Genomic DNA, 18,336 nt, shown 5'->3' with positions numbered 1-18,336 from the left:
ATATTGTGACATCCACCTTCTCTCATCTCTCCATTATTTTTTATCTTTTTCTAATTAAGTTTCTGATCCACTGATTCTTTTGTGTTGTGCTTTCACAATCTTTGGTTGATGACACAAGCCAAATTGATGTGGTATGAATTAGTATTGAACTATATCCACACTAGATCTTGTTAAGTTGAAAACATTGACAATGGGAAAATACTTTACACATATTTCGCGTTTAATGTCGCACTTGTAGATGGTTAAAAAGTTACCAAAAAAATGGTTATATAATATTAAATAGGTTAAAAATTTCTGAACTATCATCAAATTACAAGTTTCATATTTAAATTATTGGGTGTTTACAAAATTTCTCCTGAACTATCAATACCTCATATTAAAACACCCCTTGAACAGATATGACATGCTTTGATATTTTTGAAAAGTCCAAGCAACATAAATGCTATGTAAACATCACGTTTCAAAAACTACTTCATAGCGTTCCAAGAGATGATGTCGTAAAAAAATTAAGTGAGTAGTTTGAAAATCTCCCTAAATTATTACGGTTCACGAGTTTCATATCTAAACTATTAAGCGTGATAGAACCCCAAACCACCACGAGCTCATTGTGTTAGATGAATTCATTTGTAAGACTTCTTCTATGGATCTCCCACACGCCTCTTATAAATTCTCTCAAACATTTTGCAACAAAAGTATATTAACGAACAATATGCTCCTCTGTTAAGTTTTTGTTCAATTAATGCTAGTTGTCAAGTAATTCAAAATTTAAAAATATTTTCTTATCAGTATATGAACGTTCTAGGGTGATTTTTTTTTTTTTTAATATAGTTTTCCATTTGCTGTTCAGTATCCGCATTGAAATCCAACTATTTTGGATTTGCGCCGCGTAGGGCATCATCTGGGGGAGGCGGGAAGCACTCCCTACAAAGGATTTTTCCATACCCACAGTTCGAATTCAAGACCTAGAGAGAAGCAGCCTCATCCACTGCATCACATTCTTTGATGGTAATCGAAGATGTAGTTGATATATAGAATAATATTTAATTTGAGAGTATTCGGCTACATGGCAACATCATTGATCTAGAACTACAATCTATTTGGGTGAGGTGCATGAATAGCCACTTTTGGGGCTGCTATTTAAACTTTAACCACGATTTGTAAATTATTGCAAGTTTAGTCAGCACCTCATTTCAGATACTTTGTTCTGAAGTATAAATTATGGAATTCAAATTTAAAGATATAATTACATGACATATGCATTATTTTGATCACTTGATCATAATAAAATTACATTAAATTGATCACTTCTATTGTTGTTTCTTTCTTATTCATTTTATCCATATTTGTTGTGCAATAATACATAAAATTATTGCCATATTTGTTGTGCAATAATACATAAAATTACATTAAATTGATCACTTGATCATAATAAAAAATATTTGGCCATTTTTATTTTATTTATAAATTATGGCTAAACATTAAATAATTTTCTCCTGGGAGCTTAAGGCCAGGCCCCAACATATTATAATCCGGGAAATTTGCACCAATAACCACTTTAACGTTGCTATTTAAAATATAAGCACAATATTTTAAAAAAAAGTTGTGCATTTTAGTCATTTGGCTAAAACTTCCGCATTATTGCACAACAAATATGGCAAAATCGTTTTAGTTCAAACATCATATGTATGTCAAAAGTTAGAGTGTTAAGTCTAATTTCATACTTAAATATTTGAAGTTTGAACAACACAAATAGATTTCATTATTTTCTAATTTCTTTGTCACTGGAGAATATTTTTCCACAACATCATTCATGGAACTTTCAAATAAAAATGGAGTATATTTTAAAGCTGTTTGCTTGTTGCCAAACCTTTCGCCTTTCTTGCCTTTATCGACTACAGCCGATCGATGGAAGGCATCTCTGATCCACCAATTCACCACTGAACGGCTTTGGACTTTCTTTTTCTACTCGACCGATGAGGACTTGAAAGAGAGTTGCCTGGACCGCTAACCACTTTTTGCTAACAAAGGGGGGGGGGGGGGGGCACCTTCACTTACATTACACTCCCTTTTGAATGTGCACCTGACAAGCAAAGGTTTTTGATCCATTTCTTGGGTAAAGTCTACCAACTATATTTGCAAATGAATTGGTTATCCATAAAGAGAAAGAAAGTTTTCTTCTAGTTCTGCTTCTTGCTCTTCCAATTCAGAAAGACTTGTCGGAAATCGCCGGTTGGGTTGGTCCGACCAAGAAAAGCATGGGACTTTTGGGCATTGCTTGGGTCGAGCTAGGCTACCTAGTGATTTACAAGCACCCTCAATTTTTATTTTGGTTGGGGGGGGGGGGGGAGAGGCTTGCCGGGGAGGGGGGAGGGTGGTCGAGGAGGATGAAATAATAAAAATTTGAAGTTGAAAATATTTTTTAAAAACAAACTTAATTTTTTTTTTCTTTTTTGAAAGGGATGGGGGGCTGATAGGGGGGCTGATGGGGGGCGAAGGGTAGGAGGTAAAAAAAAAAAAATTGAAATTAGAAATATCTTTTAAAAACAACTTTTAATATTTTTTTGGGAGGGGGTGAGGGTGGGGTAAAAAAATTGAATTTAAAAACAAGCTTTAAAATTTTATTTTATTTTAGGGGGGGGGGGGAGGGGGGGCTGGTTTGAGGGTAGGAACAAAATAAATTGATTTTCAACAAAAAAAATAATTGTAATTTGAAGTTTTGAAGAGAAGTCATTTCCTTAAATTTGAGGAAAATAAGTTAATATGGAAAACATTTAACCCAACCAAACATGAAAAAATTGGAAAATGTTTTCCTTCGTACCAAACACACCCTCAATGTAAATTAAATTGATTATAAATGAGGTATGACAAAATGGTTTCAATCAAACCTAGCACTCTTTATCTTTTTTTACTAAATATTTCATTATTTTCTAATTTCTATGTTATAAGAGAATATTTTCCTATAGTATCATTTATGGAACTTTCATATATAAATGGCGTATAATTTAAAAATTACTTTCTTCCGTCCAACAATAATAGTCATTCTTTATTGATTTGACTTAGGAAATAAAAAACAGTAAATAATTGGGTAATTTTACCAAATCACTCTTATTAAATACTCCCTCTATTTCATGTTAACTGAATTTGGGGTTTTTTCATTGTTCAAAATAATTAAATTATTCAAAGTTTAAGATGGATGTTTGAAATTTTTTCCTTATTTTCCCTATCCTTTAATGAAGTTTGATATTTTCTAGATTTATGATTTCACAGAGGACAATAGTGGAAAGTTTGATTTAAATTATGTCCTTGAATGTTTTTTTTCAATAAGTGTGCATTACATCACAAATTTAGTTAATATGGAATAGAGGGAGTATAAGTTATCTAAACATTTAAAAATGCATAGTAATTAATAGCAAAGGTAAAAGAGATGTAAAATTGTAAATTATTTATTGGCTTTATAAATTGAATAAGTATTGTTGAACATCCCAAAAAATAGTATAAATTGACAAGTAAAGATTAACGAAGGGGTATAAATTAATCATCTTCTTGTTTCGTCTTTCATATCAGATAAGTACACATTAACCCTAATTATACGTCCAATTTGGGATGGTCAAGTATCTATATTGAGAGATGGAAAATAAATTAAAATAAATTAAGGTGGAAAAAATTCAACATTGTGGCTTAAATTTATGTACCTTATACTCAACAATGGTATACATGAGATAATTAATAAATAGAAACGAAAGTGCAATTTTACACTATTTGGTACTATTAATAACAAACTTGATACATAATCAATAATAGTGATTTAAATTATATTCTTAAGTTTATTAGCTTTGCATAGTGGGTTTTTCTTGGCCAAAATCGCAATTCCTATAGACTTGTAATTGAAAGTGCATGCATGTTCCTCCGGATATCTATGAGTCTCGCAAAATATTTCATCGCACTTACAATTGAACCCTATTAATTCCACCTTCTTCCTACAAACCATGCATCTTTGGGGCTTCGTCTTCATCATCAAATCATCTTTTCCGGATTTAATAGTAAGAGAAAATATCTTTTAGAAGAAATATATTTCATCATTGGGATAGTGATTTCTTGAATTTTCATAGGAACCACAACTCCTTGGGGATAAAGTTGGGCTTTCTGTTTTGTCAGAAGAAGTCATTTTTTCTTCTTAATTATTTGGTTATAATGTGTTTTTATGCAACTTATTAGTCGTAGTGATGGGTGTATATATAATGATGTATTTGGGGTTATAATTACTTATATATAGAGGAAACTTTTATGGAATCCAAATAATAATCAAACTAGGAGTTCCCTAATATTCATATTTGGAAATTTGATTAGCTTATTTGGGCCGCTCTACACTAACTTGGGGCTTCTTTTAAGGATATTTTAAGAAATAAAAAAGTTACCTAATTTGACAAATATTCCTACTATTTTTATTAATTTATCTTCTAGTTTGAAATAATTACATATTGAGCTCACTAATTAATAATTTCATCCAGATTTCAAATCAAATACACCTAGATACATGAAGGTTTTCTACCAGATAAACTAAAATAGGGAGAGAGGTGAGTGAGATCCTCATATTACATGTGAATCACACTAGATACATGTACTGTGACAGTCGATATAGGGAGAGAGGTGAACTAGAGAGAAGAGAAGCTAGCGAGAGAGTAAAACATTAAATAATTTTCTCCTGGGAGCTCAAGGCCCCAACGTATTATAATCCGGGAAATTTGCACAAATAACCACTTTAATGTTGCTATTTAATATATAAGCACAATATTTTATTTTATAAAAAAAAAATGTGCATTTTAATCATTTGGCTAGAACTTCAGCATTATTGCACAACAAATATGGCAGAATCGTTATGTATGTCTAAAGTTAGAGAGTGTTAAGTCTAATTTCATACTTAAATATTTGAAGTTTGAACAACACAAATAGATTTCATTATTTTCTAATATCTTTGTCACTGGAGAATATTTTTCCACAACATCATTCATGGAACTTTCAAATAAAAATGGAGTATATTTTAAAAATTATAAATTAGTCATCTTCTTGTTTTGTTTTTTATATCAGACAAATACACATTATTAACCCTAATTATATATACATCCTATGTGGGGCGGTGAGAGACGAAAAATAAATTAAACGAATTAATTAAGGCAGAGAAATCTGAAGGTTACGGATTAAATATTTTCAACCTTGTACTAAACAATAGTATACATGACATTAATACAAAACGAAAGTGCAATATTACACTATTTGGTACCATTTATTTAAAAAAAAAAAACTTGGTACAAATTAGCAATAATAACGTTTTAGATCCTATTCTTGAGTTTATCAGCTTTGCATAGAGAATTTTCTTTGGCCAAAACCACACTGTCCTATAAACTTGAAATTGAAAGTGCATGCATGTTCCTCTAGATACCTATGAGTTTCGCAAAATATTTCATCGAACCTACAATTGAGCCCTATTAATCCCAACTTCTTCCCGCAAACCATGCACCTTTATGGCATTGCCTTGATCATCAAATCATCTTTTCCAGTTTTAATAGTAGGGGCGGTTCTATGCTTTGGAAAATAAGGCCTTTGCCTTAGGCCCCAAATTTCGGGGACCCAAATTTTTGCCAAGAATAAATTATGTGTTAAAAATTTTATACAAAAATTCATTATTTATGATAAAAATTATAATTTTTTTAAAAAAAATATTTTATCCACTTTAACATAATTTGCACTTTGTTAAAAATAAGAATTAATAGTGAAAAGTGTTGAACAAAGTGAATTACAAATTCTTTTTTATTTCTTTTTAAATTTTAGTTTAAAGCATTACTATAAGCATATTAAAATGAGGTATACCAAGTCATCAACTTCTTGAGTCAAATTTTATGGTTCTAACTCTTATCTTTATTTAATATTTATCAACTTATTACTTATAGCATTACGTTAACAATACATATAATAATTGTCTCACTTAAAAGATGTTTTTCAATGTTGAGTTGATAAAATCTTACTTAAGTACTAATAATTTTCATCTAAATAGTGTAAAAAAATAAATTATGAATAAATACGTATATGAAGTGTATTTATTATTTAGGCCACGAATTAAAATTTCACTTTAGGCCCCCAATTACGTTGAGCCGCCCCTGTTTAATAGTAAGAGAATACATCTTTTGAAATAAATATATTTCATCATAAGGATTGAAATTTCTTGGATTTCCATAAAAACCACAACCCCTTGGGCACAAAATTGGGTTTTATATTTTGTCACAACAAGTCATTTTTTCTTCTTTTTTGAGTTTTTGGTTATAATGTGTTATTTTTCAAGCTAGTAGTGTTGGGTTTTAAAAGGTGTGAATGAAAAATGAAGAGTTGTGGTTTTAATGAAAAGTTGTGACTTTTATGATGAGTTGTGACTTTTATAAAAAAAAATTGTGACTTTTATAAAAGGTTGTGACATTTCCGATGGGTTGTGACTTTCCAAAGGGTTGTGACCTTCTGATAAGGCACCATAAGTATTTGTTTACACTACTCTTTATTGTCTATAAATAGAGGAATTTCCTCTCATTTATTAACGATGAATTTCTGGACTTCTACTACTACTACTAAATCTAGTATTCTGAGGGGTCGTTTGGTAGAAAAATAAATAACGCATGGATTAGTAATGCAGGGATTAGTAGTGCTGGGATTAGTAATGCAGGATATATTTGTGCAATTGATTATGGTAGGTTAAGATATATCATTAGTCGTGCAATTTAAAGTTCTTACAGTATCATTTATGGAACTTTCAAATATAAATGGTGTATAATTTAAAAATTACTTTCTTCAGTCCAATAATAATAGTCGTTTTTTATTGATTTGACTAGGAAAATAAAAAATAGTAAATAATTGGGTAATTTTACCAAATCACTCTTATCAAATACTCTCTCTATTCCATGTTAACTGAATTTTGGGGGTTTTTCATTGTTCAAAGTTTAAGATGGATGTTTGAAATTTTTTCCTTATTTGCCCTTTCCTTTGATATTTTCTAGATTTATGATTTCACAGAGGACAATAGTGGAAAATATGATTTAAATTATGTCCTTGAATGTTTTTTCAATAAGTGTGCATTACATCACAAATTCAGTTAATATGGAATAGAGTGAGTATAAGTTATATAAACAATTAAAAATGCATAGTAATTAATAGCAAAGGTAAAATAGATACAAAATTATAAATTATTTATTGGTTTTATAAATTAGATAAGTATTGTTGAACATCCTAAAATAATATAATTTCGATGAAAGATTAACGAAGGGAGTATAAATTAATCATCTTCTTGTTTCGTCTTTCATATCAGATAAGTACACATTAACCCTAATTATACGTCCAATTTGGGATGGTCAAGTATCTATATTGAGAGATGGAAAATACATTAAAATAAATTAAGGTGGAAAAAATTGAACATTGTGGCTTAAATTTTTGTACCTTATACTCAACAATAGTATACATGACATTAATAGAAACGGAAGTGCAATATTACACTATTAGGTACTATTAATAACAAACTTGATACATAATCAATAATAGTGATTTAAATTATATTCTTAAGTTTATTAGCTTTGCATAGTGGGTTTTTCTTGGCCAAAATCGCAATTCCTATAGACTTGTAATTGAAAGTGCATGCATGTTCCTCCGGATATCTATGAGTCTCGCAAAATATTTCATCGCACTTACAATTGAACCCTATTAATTCCACCTTCTTCCTACAAACCATGCATCTTTGGGGCTTCGTCTTCATCATCAAATCATCTTTTCCGGATTTAATAGTAAGAGAAAATATCTTTTAGAAGAAATATATTTCATCATTGGGATAGTGATTTCTTGAATTTTCATAGGAACCACAACTCCTTGGGGATAAAGTTGGGCTTTCTGTTTTGTCAGAAGAAGTCATTTTTTCTTCTTAATTATTTGGTTATAATGTGTTTTTATGCAACTTATTAGTCGTAGTGATGGGTGTATATATAATGATGTATTTGGGGTTATAATTACTTATATATAGAGGAAACTTTTATGGAATCCAAATAATAATCAAACTAGGAGTTCCCTAATATTCATATTTGGAAATTTGATTAGCTTATTTGGGCCGCTCTACACTAACTTGGGGCTTCTTTTAAGGATATTTTAAGAAATAAAAAAGTTACCTAATTTGACAAATATTCCTACTATTTTTATTAATTTATCTTCTAGTTTGAAATAATTACATATTGAGCTCACTAATTAATAATTTCATCCAGATTTCAAATCAAATACACCTAGATACATGAAGGTTTTCTACCAGATAAACTAAAATAGGGAGAGAGGTGAGTGAGATCCTCATATTACATGTGAATCACACTAGATACATGTACTGTGACAGTCGATATAGGGAGAGAGGTGAACTAGAGAGAAGAGAAGCTAGCGAGAGAGTAAAACATTAAATAATTTTCTCCTGGGAGCTCAAGGCCCCAACGTATTATAATCCGGGAAATTTGCACAAATAACCACTTTAATGTTGCTATTTAATATATAAGCACAATATTTTATTTTATAAAAAAAAAAATGTGCATTTTAATCATTTGGCTAGAACTTCAGCATTATTGCACAACAAATATGGCAGAATCGTTATGTATGTCTAAAGTTAGAGAGTGTTAAGTCTAATTTCATACTTAAATATTTGAAGTTTGAACAACACAAATAGATTTCATTATTTTCTAATATCTTTGTCACTGGAGAATATTTTTCCACAACATCATTCATGGAACTTTCAAATAAAAATGGAGTATATTTTAAAAATTATAAATTAGTCATCTTCTTGTTTTGTTTTTTATATCAGACAAATACACATTATTAACCCTAATTATATATACATCCTATGTGGGGCGGTGAGAGACGAAAAATAAATTAAACGAATTAATTAAGGCAGAGAAATCTGAAGGTTACGGATTAAATATTTTCAACCTTGTACTAAACAATAGTATACATGACATTAATACAAAACGAAAGTGCAATATTACACTATTTGGTACCATTTATTTAAAAAAAAAAAAACTTGGTACAAATTAGCAATAATAACGTTTTAGATCCTATTCTTGAGTTTATCAGCTTTGCATAGAGAATTTTCTTTGGCCAAAACCACACTGTCCTATAAACTTGAAATTGAAAGTGCATGCATGTTCCTCTAGATACCTATGAGTTTCGCAAAATATTTCATCGAACCTACAATTGAGCCCTATTAATCCCAACTTCTTCCCGCAAACCATGCACCTTTATGGCATTGCCTTGATCATCAAATCATCTTTTCCAGTTTTAATAGTAGGGGCGGTTCTATGCTTTGGAAAATAAGGCCTTTGCCTTAGGCCCCAAATTTCGGGGACCCAAATTTTTGCCAAGAATAAATTATGTGTTAAAAATTTTATACAAAAATTCATTATTTATGATAAAAATTATAATTTTTTTAAAAAAAATATTTTATCCACTTTAACATAATTTGCACTTTGTTAAAAATAAGAATTAATAGTGAAAAGTGTTGAACAAAGTGAATTACAAATTCTTTTTTATTTCTTTTTAAATTTTAGTTTAAAGCATTACTATAAGCATATTAAAATGAGGTATACCAAGTCATCAACTTCTTGAGTCAAATTTTATGGTTCTAACTCTTATCTTTATTTAATATTTATCAACTTATTACTTATAGCATTACGTTAACAATACATATAATAATTGTCTCACTTAAAAGATGTTTTTCAATGTTGAGTTGATAAAATCTTACTTAAGTACTAATAATTTTCATCTAAATAGTGTAAAAAAATAAATTATGAATAAATACGTATATGAAGTGTATTTATTATTTAGGCCACGAATTAAAATTTCACTTTAGGCCCCCAATTACGTTGAGCCGCCCCTGTTTAATAGTAAGAGAATACATCTTTTGAAATAAATATATTTCATCATAAGGATTGAAATTTCTTGGATTTCCATAAAAACCACAACCCCTTGGGCACAAAATTGGGTTTTATATTTTGTCACAACAAGTCATTTTTTCTTCTTTTTTGAGTTTTTGGTTATAATGTGTTATTTTTCAAGCTAGTAGTGTTGGGTTTTAAAAGGTGTGAATGAAAAATGAAGAGTTGTGGTTTTAATGAAAAGTTGTGACTTTTATGATGAGTTGTGACTTTTATAAAAAAAAATTGTGACTTTTATAAAAGGTTGTGACATTTCCGATGGGTTGTGACTTTCCAAAGGGTTGTGACCTTCTGATAAGGCACCATAAGTATTTGTTTACACTACTCTTTATTGTCTATAAATAGAGGAATTTCCTCTCATTTATTAACGATGAATTTCTGGACTTCTACTACTACTACTAAATCTAGTATTCTGAGGGGTCGTTTGGTAGAAAAATAAATAACGCATGGATTAGTAATGCAGGGATTAGTAGTGCTGGGATTAGTAATGCAGGATATATTTTTTTATCAAGTTTTTGGTTCATTGCTTCCTAACTCATCTTGTGTTTGGATTAAAACTCTACAAAAAACTTCTTTCCAATTATACCTTTGAATTATTATGAGATTTTCTATTTTATGTAATCGGGACAAGGTAGATAATTGTCGAGCAATATTATTTTTCTATGGTCTTCTAACTAGCTAGGAGAAGAACAATTTTGTTGTCATGTTTGCTATTTTCTCACTTGAATTATTTGAGGGTAAATAATTGTCATCTTAATAAGTTGATCACTTAAAAAAAACATTACTTTTCAATTTAGAATAGATAGACCATCTACAAAATCGGAAAGATGGTAAACAATAGTAAAATCGAATAAATCATCTACATTTATACATAAAAATTGCAAGTTGTAGTTTTAATATATATGCAATTTATAAATTGTTCAAAATACAAATAATTAGAAACCACATATAAATCAACAAATAATGTATTCAATTAAAATCACAAACGTCATGTGGTGATAAATTTGTCTTTTCAATTAGTAAATATTAAACAAATCACATTTTAAATATTATATTGATATGTATTGCATTTATTTATCAAAAAACAACTCTCTTTAAATAATAAATTGTAAGCTAATTTATTTAAATAATTTACAGGTACAAATATAAAATATAAAATCAAGAAAGTAAATAAAATGCTTTTAGAGATATTTTTTTCTTTACATAGATAATACCATGGTATTAAATCCAAGTGTATTACTAATACCACCAAATGGAATGTGTTAGTAATACATCCTATAATACCATGTAGGATGTATATATACTTAGGCCCAAAAATTCTACCAAACATATATAGTACTACTAATTAATACCATACATAATACATAGACTATTTCTCCTAATAGTTCCTACCAAATGACTCCTAAGTGTATTTGAGTGGTTCGCTGACACCATGGTTTTAGGTACCAATACATCGGTAAGTAAGATCGTTCTATCAGAGAGGATATATTTTATTAACCTCGGATACTTGAAGGTATAATTTCCTTAAGGACACATTGTGCATTCAGTGAACTCGATTTTCTTCTTTGAGAATTTTTTTTGTAAATTATTTCTAATCTGTTTCTGATTCTAATTTTCTCTACTTGTTTTAATTTTCTAGTTTTAAAAATACTCTTTAAATTTAATTATGTCTTATCAAGTTCTTCAAAGTTATTATTCTAAATATTTTAGAAATACAAGATCAACGACCAATAGTGATAGTGAATAGTGATTGGTGTATAATATTGTATTTGGGGTTATAATTTACTTATATACAGAGAGAGGAAACTTGTATGTAATCCGAATAATAATCAAATTAGGACTCATCTCTCTCCGAATTCTGTTTGGTTTTGGTTTGGGATATTAATTTGGAAACTTACCTAATAAAATATTTTATATTAAGAAATAGTTATTATTTATCGTAATAATACTTTTTTTATTGGACACTTATAATTTATTTATAATACATTTTTATTTTATATTATAGAGAATAATTTATAAAGCACATATATACAAATTTTATTGATGGATAATACACTTATCATACACTTTTAATATGTTATGTCAACTTCTTACCAAACAAACATAATATATTTTAAAACACTTCTAATATATATATATATTGCATGTATAATTTACTTTTATTACATATTGCAAATTTATCATAGTATTGTTATGTATTGTAATAAATGATAATAAATAAAAAGTATCACTAAAATCAATAATTATTGATCAAAAAGTACTCACCCAAATATAATTTTAGTTCAAACTTCATACATATGATACATAATCAATAATAGTGATTTAAATCCTATTCTCAAGTTTATCAACTTTGCATAGTGGATTTTCTTTGGCCAAAACCGCACGTCCTATAGACTTGAAATTGAAAGTGCATGCATGTTCCTCCGGATACCTATGAATCTCGCAAAATATTTCATCGCACTTACAATTGAACCCTAGTAACCCCACCTTCTTCCTGCAAACCATGCATCTTTGTGGCTTCGTCTTCATCATCAAATTATCTTTTCCGGTTTTAATAGTTAGAGAAAACATCTTGTGGAATAAATATATTTCATCATAGGGATCGTGATTTCTTGAATTTTCATAGGAACCACAATTCCTTGGACATAAAATTGGGTTTTCTGTTTTGTCACAAGAAGTCATTTTTTCTTCTTAATTATTTGGTTATAATGTGTTTTTATGCAACTTATTAGTCGTAGTGATGGGTATATATATAATGATGTATTTGGGTTATAATCACTTTATATATAGAGGAAACCTTTATGGAATCCAAATAATAATCAAACTAGGAGTTCCCTAATATTCATATTTGGAAATTTGATTAGCCTATTTGAGCCGTTCTATACTAACTTCCGCCTTCTTTTAAGGATATTTTAAGAAAGAAAAAAGTTACCTAATTTGACAAATATTCCTACTATTTTTATTAATTTATCTTTTAGTTTGAAATAATTATATATTATTTCACTAATTAATCATATCAAATTTTAAGTCAAATACATCTAAATACATGAAATTTAAAAAATTAAATGTCGGTTATTCTTGAATAGCGATTCTCAAATAGCTTATATTTGTGCAATTGATTATGGTAGGTTAAGATATATCATTAGTCGTGCAATTTAAAGTTCTTACAGTATCATTTATGGAACTTTCAAATATAAATGGTGTATAATTTAAAAATTACTTTCTTCAGTCCAATAATAATAGTCGTTTTTTATTGATTTGACTAGGAAAATAAAAAATAGTAAATAATTGGGTAATTTTACCAAATCACTCTTATCAAATACTCTCTCTATTCCATGTTAACTGAATTTTGGGGGTTTTTCATTGTTCAAAGTTTAAGATGGATGTTTGAAATTTTTTCCTTATTTGCCCTTTCCTTTGATATTTTCTAGATTTATGATTTCACAGAGGACAATAGTGGAAAATATGATTTAAATTATGTCCTTGAATGTTTTTTCAATAAGTGTGCATTACATCACAAATTCAGTTAATATGGAATAGAGTGAGTATAAGTTATATAAACAATTAAAAATGCATAGTAATTAATAGCAAAGGTAAAATAGATACAAAATTATAAATTATTTATTGGTTTTATAAATTAGATAAGTATTGTTGAACATCCTAAAATAATATAATTTCGATGAAAGATTAACGAAGGGAGTATAAATTAATCATCTTCTTGTTTCGTCTTTCATATCAGATAAGTACACATTAACCCTAATTATACGTCCAATTTGGGATGGTCAAGTATCTATATTGAGAGATGGAAAATACATTAAAATAAATTAAGGTGGAAAAAATTGAACATTGTGGCTTAAATTTTTGTACCTTATACTCAACAATAGTATACATGACATTAATAGAAACGGAAGTGCAATATTACACTATTAGGTACTATTAATAACAAACTTGATACATAATCAATAATAGTAATTTAAATCCTATTCTTAAGTTTATCAGCTTTGCATAGTGGATTTTTCTTGGCCAAAACCGCACTTCCTATAGACTTGAAATTGAAAGTGCATGCATGCTCTTCTGGATGTCTATGAGTATCGCAAAATATTTCATCGCACTTACAATTGAACCCTAGTAATCCCACCTTCTTCCTGCAAACCATGCATCTTTGTGGTTTCGTCTTCATCATCAAATCATCTTTTCCGGTTTTAATAGTAAGAAGAAACATCTTGTGGAATAAATATATTTCATCATAGGGATCGTGATTTCTTGAATTTGCATAGGAACAACAATTCCTTGGGCATAAAGTTGGGTTTTCTATTTTGTCACAAGAAGTCATTTTTTCTTCTTAATTATTTGGTTATAATGTGTTTTTATGCAACTGATTAGTCGTAGTGATGGGTGTATATATAATGATGTATTTGGGGTTATAATTACTTTATATATAGAGCCTAGAGGAAACTTTTATGAAATCCAAATAATAATCAAACTAGGAGTTCCCTAAAAATCATATTTGGAAATTTTATTAGCCTATTTGGGCAGCTCCACACTAACTTCCTCCTTCTTTTAAGTATATTTTAAGAGAGAGAAAGTTACCTAATTAGACAAATATTCCTACTATTTTTATAATTTATCTTCTAGTTTGAAATAATTAAATATTGTCTCACTAATTAATTAGATGCTTTTTTGACATATGAGTATAACAATCTTATATATATTGCCTTAACTAATAATACTGGATATGTCAAATACATATATTTGAAGTCTAAAATTGATAAGATTTATAATATTACAAATTAACATATATCTAAGTAATTAACTCATAAAGGGGAATTTCTAAAGTTACCGTAAAGAAAATGACCATTGGGTCACTTTTACTAACCCAAATTAGTCCAATTTTCATTTTTTACTTCAATTAGTCAGTTGACTATCATAATTTCAACACATTAACCATCTTAAGAAATTTCCAACTCCTTTTTAATTACTCACCATACACATGAGAAAACAACTAGCTAAGAATTGAATCATGATTTGCTTTCTTCCAACTACCTTAATTTTTCCTTCTTATTCTGTTTCTATTTTGGGCGTCATTATTAGAATATAGTACTACTATTTTCGTCATTGAAGAAAAATAGGGGAGGAAAACGTGAATCATTTTTAAAATTCATTTTGAGTGAATAATATATCAAAAGAGAAGTTCATTACTAAAAATTTTGAATTGTTTTGAGGAAGATTTGAGTTGATGACCATTGAAGTTTGCCATTGAAAATCTTTAAAACTCAAATTTTAGAATCGATATGTCGCAAACGTTAATCGTTTTGAGTGAATAATATATCATCAAAAGATTCAAAACGTTGAGAATTGCTTAGAGAAGATTTGAGTTGGTTGGAATTGGGGGGAAAATCGATCTGCAATGTATACTTTATTGTATCAACAATGTGTATAAATGTATATACATCTCTAATATATAGTTATTCATCATCTATACACGAATATACATATTTATACAATATCAGATACATTACATATACATATAGTCATTTTGTTGAAAGTAATTTTTGATGCCCATACGTATATTGCTAATTTTGGTTATTTTATGTAAATGAAAATTTAGCTACATTGGGTACAAATAAAATTTCTTTATTGTATATATATGAAATTGTCTCATTCTTTTAAGTGAAATTTTCTTTCATCGTCTTTTTTAGAATAATTATTTAGTAAATAATTTATTTATTTTTACATGTCACAGACCCTTTAGATCATGGTATAATTACCTGCTTATGTTTTTAAAAATAATTAAATCGCCATTACATAGGAGCTAAATCAATCCAATGCGGCAAATCAAAATCATGGTGATTAATAATGAGAATGTGGACATTGAGTGTGAAGTCTTAATTAGTTGGTCCACAAACATATTCAAGAAAATCTTATTATAAAATAGAATAAAACAATGGATAAGAAAACAAAATGTTTTAAACTATGTGAAATTGAATAATAATGTCTTCAGTTAATAATTTGGTTTTAAAATGTCCCTTCATTAATAGTTTAATTCAAAAATATCTTTATTATTACTTAATGGGTCAAAATGCCTTTTTTCTAGTAGGGTTTCTTTTTTCTTTTTAAACATATTCTTTTCCTAACAAAATTATTATTACTATTAAAGAACTCAACTTTATTTCTTTTCTTTTAAAATTACTTTAACTAATAAATAAGTAGGAAATAATTGATTTCTCTTCTTAATTTTATTTAATAATTAAAATAGAATAACTCCATGTACCTCTTTAACCCACAATGTAGGTCATATATACCTACATTGTGGGTTAAACCGTTAAAGAGGTACATGGAGTTATTCTATTTTAATTATTAAAATAAAATTAAGAAGAGAAAACTATTAATCCCATCATTAATTTTCATTTGGATACCGATAAAAAAAATCCTAATAAAATAGAAAATATTTTTATTTCTTAACCTATTCCAAATTTGAAGTAAGATGATCATCTTTAGGAAAATAATGCGTTTAAAAAACCAATAATATGTTTATTTAGTATGAATTGAAGATGGAATACCTAAACTAACCAACCAATCCAAGCATAACTAAATCCGATATAACTAGTCTCAAACACTTCTAATAATGCATAATTCTAACCACGAACCAAACTATCCTTTAGTGGTGAAAAGTACATAGAAAATTGACCAAAATTTCAAGAGAAGGCCTCCAAGGATTTTTCCTATTGTAGTAGTTCGTAGAGCACTAATAAACTACTAGTGAACATTGAACCCACTACCCAGCCTAAATTTTACCAAAAAGTTTTAAGTAGTTTGGTAAGGCATATCAAGTTTGTTGACCAATTCTTCAATTGGCTATGACACCACGCTTCTTCAACAAAAAGAATTTGCCCAAAAATGTTTAGTCAAAGAATTCTTCTCACACGAGTGCTTAGGTAAGAGAGATATCTTCATATTAATAATATATTATAATCAATAACAGACAGTACGTTTGCCTAACCTTTCTTTGCAGAAATGGTGCGGTTGGCATGTAGGTTTAGTTGCAAACTCCTCTAACCCACTTACTCTCTGCTATATATATATATGTATGTGATGTTCCTTCAGCCAACAAAGAAAAAAACGAAAATGGCGATGACAATATATGTTGCTCCAATGGCAGAAAACAACCCTTCTGGGAATTCAACCTGCAAGAAAGAGAGACAACAAATTTCTATTCCGTTTATCTGGGAAGAAAGACCAGGAATACCGATAAAGGATTGGAAACCAAAGCCTGTAGCTATGGCTACTACAAGTGGTGCATTTACGTTTACACCCCCAGTTAAGCTCATTGCTTCTGTTCCCTTTGAATGGGAAGAAAAGCCAGGAACACCACTCCCTTTCTTCTCCCAGACATCTCCACACGAAAATATTGTTGGCTTACCTTCAACTGTTAGGGTTGTGCATGAAGGTAGAGATGACTTCTGGGCTGGAATTGGCGAGTACATTGATCAGCATGGTAGTCATGAAGAAGATGAGATGTCAGAATCAGAAGTTGAGGCATCTGATTCTGAATCAATTTATGAATCCTTCAGCTCAGCCCCTTCTTCCCTCCTAGCTAATGGCTTCATACCAACTGTGGACATTTCAAGTGCTGTTCCTGTGGAGCAAACTTCTCCGACAGCAGACATACACCACAGCCAGCTACAGACTCCTCTTTCACCAACTTCTGAAGCGGGCAGCAGTGTTCTTAGTTATGCCACTGGAACTACAAGCTTGGTTGGGACTGCTTTTCTGGAAAAGCTCTTCCCTCTATTATCACCTAATACAAGCTTTCTTCAGAACTGCAGCAACCCTGAAAAAGGGCATTCTCATGTTCCTCCGAAAGCACTTAATAACAATCAAGTTCGTGAAAACAATTGCAGCATCAAAGTAAGGCATCCACTAACTCTAGGTGAGCTGATAATGATGAGCCGAAGAAGAAGTTACCAAAGGAAAACCGTTCAAATGCAGAAGCAGACCATCTCTAAGGTAGTTCTCTGAAAAACATCAATCACTTATCCTGTTTAACCCAACAACTAGTAAACACGTGCATAATAATTCGCATTAAATAGCAGTAAGACATTTTCCAATTAACCCTCTTTATATATGCCCGACTTAAACAAGAACAATATAATACTTGTTGCAGGAAATGATGGATGATGATGATTTTGGAAGCTGCATCCTTGGAATTGGCAACAGCATTGGCGAACTGCACAACAAGTGGAAGAGGCAATTGCAACTCAAACTAATCTGAAAGATGCGCATCTTGATTCACAGTTTGGCACAACTTTGAAAGGGCTTACTGTCTCGTCACCTAAGAAAGTCATTT

At 29.5% G+C, this 18,336-nt stretch overlaps 1 protein-coding gene across 1 annotated transcript; it reads left to right on the top strand.

Annotated features, from left to right (window-relative positions):
• The first annotated feature begins 17,108 nt into the window (after nt 1-17,108).
• LOC125828236 (uncharacterized) lies at nt 17,109-18,284 on the top strand. Its single transcript, XM_049507551.1, has 2 exons — nt 17,109-17,996; nt 18,154-18,284. Exons 1-2 carry the CDS (start codon nt 17,115-17,117, stop codon nt 18,259-18,261), a joined length of 990 nt encoding a protein of 329 aa, XP_049363508.1. The 5' UTR covers nt 17,109-17,114; the 3' UTR covers nt 18,262-18,284.
• Nucleotides 18,285-18,336: the final 52 nt, after the last annotated feature.

The sequence above is a fragment of the Solanum verrucosum genome, unplaced genomic scaffold, assembly GCF_900185275.1.
Source record: "Solanum verrucosum unplaced genomic scaffold, falcon-dt-bn FXZP01000047.1, whole genome shotgun sequence".
Taxonomy (NCBI): Eukaryota; Viridiplantae; Streptophyta; class Magnoliopsida; order Solanales; family Solanaceae; genus Solanum; species Solanum verrucosum.
The sequence above is the reverse complement of the archived record's forward strand: the minus strand, read 5'-3'. Positions and strand labels throughout refer to the sequence as shown.